Below are 6,000 nucleotides of genomic sequence, written 5' to 3'. Positions count from 1 at the left end.
AGCGCGGGGCGAAAAAGGAGGGGAAATAAAAGCGAGCGCTGAATGCAGCGAGGTGTGTGTGTCGTAAGAGAGGAAGCTGCGTGGAGAGAACTGAGTCTCTGTCGGGGTTCGGAGTGTCTGGAGAAGCCAAGGAGCTGTGTGGAGGTCTGGGCTCGTGTCAGAGTCGGGAGCTTGGAACAGTCAGTCGGTGGAGGTCCGGGCGTCACGAAGGAGACGCGGGCTGGAGGCGCAGCCCTGCTGTGTCGCGCGAACCTGTGCGTTGGTGTGGGGAGAGCCGGAGAGAACTCACCTGCCACGTGGGAGGCCCGAGCCCAACCGCGGCTACGCTAGCTGCCGTGGGCACGGGACGTCGCGACTCGCCCCATCAAGGCACCACAAGGGTGCAGGTAACCTGCAACGGTCTCGTGGGGCCCTATCGGTCCCCAAAGCCCCATGTTATAAAGGCCCACGGGCCCAGTCTGACTCCCTTGTCTATGAGGGGGTCTTTCTTGCTTTTCTTTTGAATGAATGTTGCGGCGCCGTGTCCCGTAAGTAGAAATTAAGTGTACATTGATAATAATTAATAGACAGTGGTAACTCTCGGTCCTTGCTCGTGTTTTGTGCCCGTCCCGCGCATTGCTTGTTTGGTTGTATGACTGCATGCATGTTTTTGCATACCTGCATGGCTGTATATGTGCATGTGTGTAAATAATTGTGCTTAGTTGAATGTGAACCCATTCGTCGTGTCATTTTCCCATATTGAACCGCCGTATTGCATTTCGGAATGGTAGCTGGTTTTTGAATACCGATAAAAGAATGGGGTCCGGCGAGGTCTGGCGATAATACCCCGCTCGGTTATCGCAAAACGGAACGAACCGCTTAAGCGGTTCGTGTCCAAGCAGGCCTTCGCCGAGGTACGGTCTCTCGGTAGGTTGGCCGCGCGAATACTTCGGTATATCGATATTCGGCGATTGACCCTGTCGCGCGCGCGGGTAGAATACGGACTAGGCCGTGGTGGGGTTAAGAACCCAACCGTGACTGGTTTCTGGCGTTCCAGAAAGTCTGACTGAATTGTTCGTCCGGTGGGCGAGACCGCCGCCATTGGCGAAAGCGGCTGTTCACACGCTGGGTGGGTGGCAAATTCGTAACAATATGTTCACAACCAAAGTTGTCTGGGTCTTGTTGGAACACCCAGTATAAAATCCCATGGTGCAGTTTGGTATATTTCTATTTTGGAAATGAGTATCTGGACTTCACAATTTGATGTAGGAATGGGTTTGTTGATGTACTCGGTGGTGCAGCACCTGAGTTATTTTTTTTGTCACAGTATGATGAAAGAAATGTTCAGATGGGACCACCAAATGGGCCAAACCAGAGAATGCTCCTGCTAAAAAGATGTGAATGGCCGAGTTGCAGATTGAAGATGGTGGTATAATGTTTGGAGCATTATTAACCCGCCCCCTCCCGGAGGGAGGGAGCGGGATATTGTAATCGTCCGGTTTGTTTGTCTTTTTGTTTGTCTGTCTGTCTGTTAGCAACTTTACGGCAAAACGGCTTTAGCAAACACTATCAAATTTAATCCACAGGTCGGCAATGAACCTTGGACGACCCCATTAACTTTTGGGTCCAATTGGATCAAAGGTCAAGGTCACGAAAAGATCAAAATCGTTTTTTTGCTCATAACTTCGTCAAAAATGATCTGATTTACTTCAAACTAAGCTTATAGTGAACCTTATTCTATTTGTCACTTATAATCTTACCCATTCCTATAGTGAAAAATACATATTTGTGAAGATCGGTAGGGTCCGAAGTTTTGGGGGTCATGGCCATCGGTCAAAATTACAAATTTTCCATTAAAACTAAAACATGGTTACGAAAATACAACTTTACGGGAAAACGGCTGGCTCAAACACTCATTGCATCCACAGGTGGGTAATGAACCTTGGACGACCCCATTAACTTTTGGGTCCAATTAGGTCAAGGTCAGGTCACAAAGGTCAAAATCTTTTTCGCTCATAACTTCATCAAAAATGGTTTAATCGACTTCAAACTAAGACTAAAATATTCCTAATTCTATTCCTCATAATCAACATTAAGGTTAAGGATGTATCAAATTTAAATTTGATCTCCAAAATAACTTTGCCTTAAATGGGTGGGATTTGTTGTGCCTGGCACCACTTGTTAAGGTTAGGATTTTGGCAGCTGCCTAACATGATATGAAAACAGACTCTGTGGCATAATGGTTAAAGCATTCACTCCGAGTCTGCAAGGTTGATAGGTTTGAACCCAACCCCAGCCAAATCATACCAAAGCATAAAATATGGCATTGCTGCGACCCAGAGCGCTCTGGGAAGTGACAGCACATCCTCCAAGCTCTGATTCGTTGAAGTAAAATCCAGTGTCTCGCGTGTGAGATGTGTGTGCCTCTCTGAGCCTGAGGCTCTGTGAACAATTCTTTTTTTTGACCAGTGACCCTTCATTGCTAGTCAATTCTGTTGTTCGTCTTTCGGCTGCTCCCGTTAAGGGTCACCACAGCAGATCTGTTATGATCCGCATACTGATTTGGCATAGGTTTTACACTGGATGCCCTTCCTGACAACCCTGGTCGCCTCTTACGACACAGGGATAAGGATTGGGTTTCGCCGTGATTCCGGGATGCCCTTCACCCTTTCATAGCGTGGCCCAGTGCAGAGCTCCCGTCCTCAAGCGATCCTCCAACCGAAGCCTCCGAATAGCCGGATTACAGGCGCACGCCACTACGCCCGGTGCCAAATTCACTACTATGCCTCTCATAATACCTTGTGGCCAACTTCAGATTTCTTCACACACTCTCTGCCACGTTTCAGACGTTTGTCAACACTGAACAAGCACCACAACCAAAATGTGGGAATACTTTTCTTTTCGAAGTTGTTGTTCCTCCCAAGTTTGGCAGAAAAGTCTAAATTAATTAGGTTAAAGAATAAACTGCTTTTGATAAAGGTACCATCTATTTCTTCAGAGGATGAGTTACAAGTGCAGTACATCATGTTTCATGAGTGCAAACAGAATTTAAACATACAAACTACAGGCCTTGCCCTTGGTTATAGCATGGGCAAGGTGAACCCCATTATTTTTACATATCCAGAAGGGGTGATGCTTGACTGAGTTTTGGATTTTATCAAAATCGAAATATCCATGACTTTTATTACGCAGGGAAAGCAAAAGTTTTATTTCATTGGTAGTGGTAAACATACTTTCATCAACTTTGAGATAGTAAAATCCATCATGTACCTTGTGCCGAGGCACACGGACACCTCCGTAGACATAGTATAGTATAGTATTATGTTGTTTGCTTTGCTTGGCCTGTCTTGCATCTCTTTAAATTTATCATTATTAGTTAGTTCTTATGGACTCAGGATCGAATGAAATCTACTGGCTGGAGTGCCAAGCAATGGCAGAGAAAACGATGATGAAAATGGCAACAGAAATAAAGCAAACAGCAGGAAGCATCACATCTTCTGTTCCTGGAACGACACAGACGTTTGAAAGGGTGAAACGGTCCACGTCCTTCCCAGGCACTGTGTACACCATGCGATGTTTGTGCCACACCCTTGACCAAGTGTGATGCAGTTTGAATGTCATCTATTTTGGTGTTTCAGAATCAGAGTTTAAACAAGGGATTTCGATTGTCTATTTGTGAGATTTTTTTTTTTCTTCCTTTGTTTTTCTTCTTTTTGCTTCTTGTCCATTGGGACAAAGAGGCCATCTACATGTCATGAATATAGGTGGAGTGGGGGTTGAAGGGGGGGGGAAATCGAGTGGGGGGGGGAGGGTCAAGGAAAAAATGGAGGACAATGAAGAGATCAGCCAACAAGTCACCATTTTTTTCATTTTTTTTTTAACATGGAAAGATACACAAAGAAATGCACAACACCAAAACAAGTTTAAGGGAAAATTAAACACTTTGCACGATCTAACTCTCCAACATTTCGGTGATTTTCCTATTCCTCAAACCCGAAGAACACACAAATTTCACAAACTGCACGTGAAAAGGAAAAGTTGCTTTTTTGACCAGGTGGACAAAGTCATCATGAATTCATTCCTGATGGACAAAGAGTGAAGCAAGTTACATTGCACAAGCTTGTTTTGAAATGTTCACAGGATGCAATTCCCTGGCATGTACAGTACAAGACAAATGGCCACCAAAGCAATGGGTCCTGCAAACGCAACAATTCCCTGCTGCGCTCTGTTGTCTGTGTGGCAGTTTATAGTCACTGCATCTTTGTTTTTTTTTTACAGGATCTAAGGCTGGAGCTGACACATACAAATACACGAGACACAAATCAGGACTTAGACAAGACAAACCTTGCCATTGAGCTTGGGGGTAAGTGCTATCACTGAACAAGCACCACCATCAAAATATGGGAATACTTTTCTTTTAGATTTCTATCTAATAAGAAAGGCCACTGAGCTTGGAGGAAGTGGTATCACTTCCCAGGGAACTCTGGGTACCAACGACATCACCACAATGGCTCCTCTTTTCTCACCCTACTCAGCAGGGCATTTCCTCCTCCCCATGGATGGCAACCAATGGGGATTGTCTATGCTCATACTTTTAAATGCTGAACTTCAAGCAAGGAAGCAGCACATACCATTTTTAAGTCTGGTATGATTCTGCCATGGTTTTAACCACCGACCTCCCAGACTCGGAGCAGACGCTCGAACAATAATTAAACCACTGAGTCTGGTTTCTCATCAGCTCTGTTTCAGCATTTACCATGGACCATTGGTTTATGGTGGATTTTGGGGTGTCAAGTCTCGACTTTGGCATTTGATGTTATTGAGCAAGTCAGAGTCGGAATTTGGAAATTGAATATAGTGCAAGAGCTCTTTATCAGAAGACATCGTGAGACCTTTAACCTCCAGATATTGATACTGGGGCACGGGTACCCCGCTCAGCGTCCCATCTGACAGATGTCACTCTCATGAATGCAACACACTGCCTGCGAAGCACCGGTCCGATGATTAATAGATGGGATCTAGAATGAACACAGACGAGACGGCTCAAAGGTGCGTGCTCTTTTTCTGAGCCATCTGATCAGACATGGAATTATATCTGACTATTGCAATCGGCATGATTCAATGCAACTTTATCGTCTTTTGCAAAAATGAAGGCCTTTTGATGTGCCTACTAATTCAATGTAGAATCGTTATAAGGATTCAAAATAAAAAAGGAGCAGACCCATCAGGTTCCCTGCTTTTTGGAGGGTATGCAGAATAGATCTGTGTAATATGAAAGCTAAAAGAAATATCACGTACACAAAAGTACATAGTACATGGATGGATGGAGCTCATTTTAACATCCACCCCCCCCCCCCCCGACAAGGTCAGAGGGGGCTGAGAACAAAATGGTTTGCCGTAAATTATTCGAAGTTAATGGGAAATTTAAGTTTCATTTCATTACGAAGAACATTCTACATTAAAGTTGTGTCTCGGTGAGTTGGAGAGCTGTTCATTTTTGACATTAAATAAATGCAATAACTTTTATTCGCACCATGTCCACGTCTTTGTAAGTGCAGTACTTTTAGAGAGAAGCATTAAGGGAAATAATATACAGAAAAAAAAAAAAAAACGATCTGCATGCACCTTCCAAGGTTGATGAAATGAGTACTGTTGTACAGGTAGAGGGGCACAGCATGAGCGGCATTGTCGCACCCAAACAAAATTATAGCTACGCGGCAGCCAAGCTGCCATACGCGAGAAGAATATCGAATTAGAAAGTCCATATAAACCAAGTTCTATCAAATTAGAAAGGCGATGTAAACCAAGTTATATCCAATCAGAAAGGCAATGCAAACCAAGTTCTATCCAATTAGAAAGGCAATGCAAACCAAGTTCTATCCAATTAGAAAGGCAATGCAAACCAAGTTCTATCCAATTAGAAAGGCAATGCAAACCAAGTTCTATCCAATTAGAAAGGCAATGCAAACCAAGTTCTATTCAATTAGAAAGGCAATGCAAACCAAGTTCTATCCAATTAGA

General features: G+C 44.1%; 1 protein-coding gene across 1 annotated transcript in view; it reads right to left on the bottom strand.

The window, feature by feature from the left end:
- Positions 1–3,158: 3,158 nt before the first annotated feature.
- Positions 3,159–6,000, bottom strand: part of LOC147009779 (uncharacterized) — a 30,260-nt gene continuing 27,418 nt past the window's right edge. The window contains 1 exon segment of the mRNA XM_085860892.1: positions 3,159–3,724. Coding sequence (XP_085717018.1) covers positions 3,620–3,724 — 105 coding nt within the window. The 3' untranslated portion in view covers positions 3,159–3,619.

This window comes from Eptatretus burgeri, chromosome 17 (assembly GCF_056783735.1).
Source record: "Eptatretus burgeri isolate ZD-2024b chromosome 17, Ebu_testis_v1, whole genome shotgun sequence".
Taxonomy (NCBI): domain Eukaryota; kingdom Metazoa; phylum Chordata; class Myxini; order Myxiniformes; family Myxinidae; genus Eptatretus; species Eptatretus burgeri.
The sequence above is the reverse complement of the archived record's forward strand: the minus strand, read 5'-3'. Positions and strand labels throughout refer to the sequence as shown.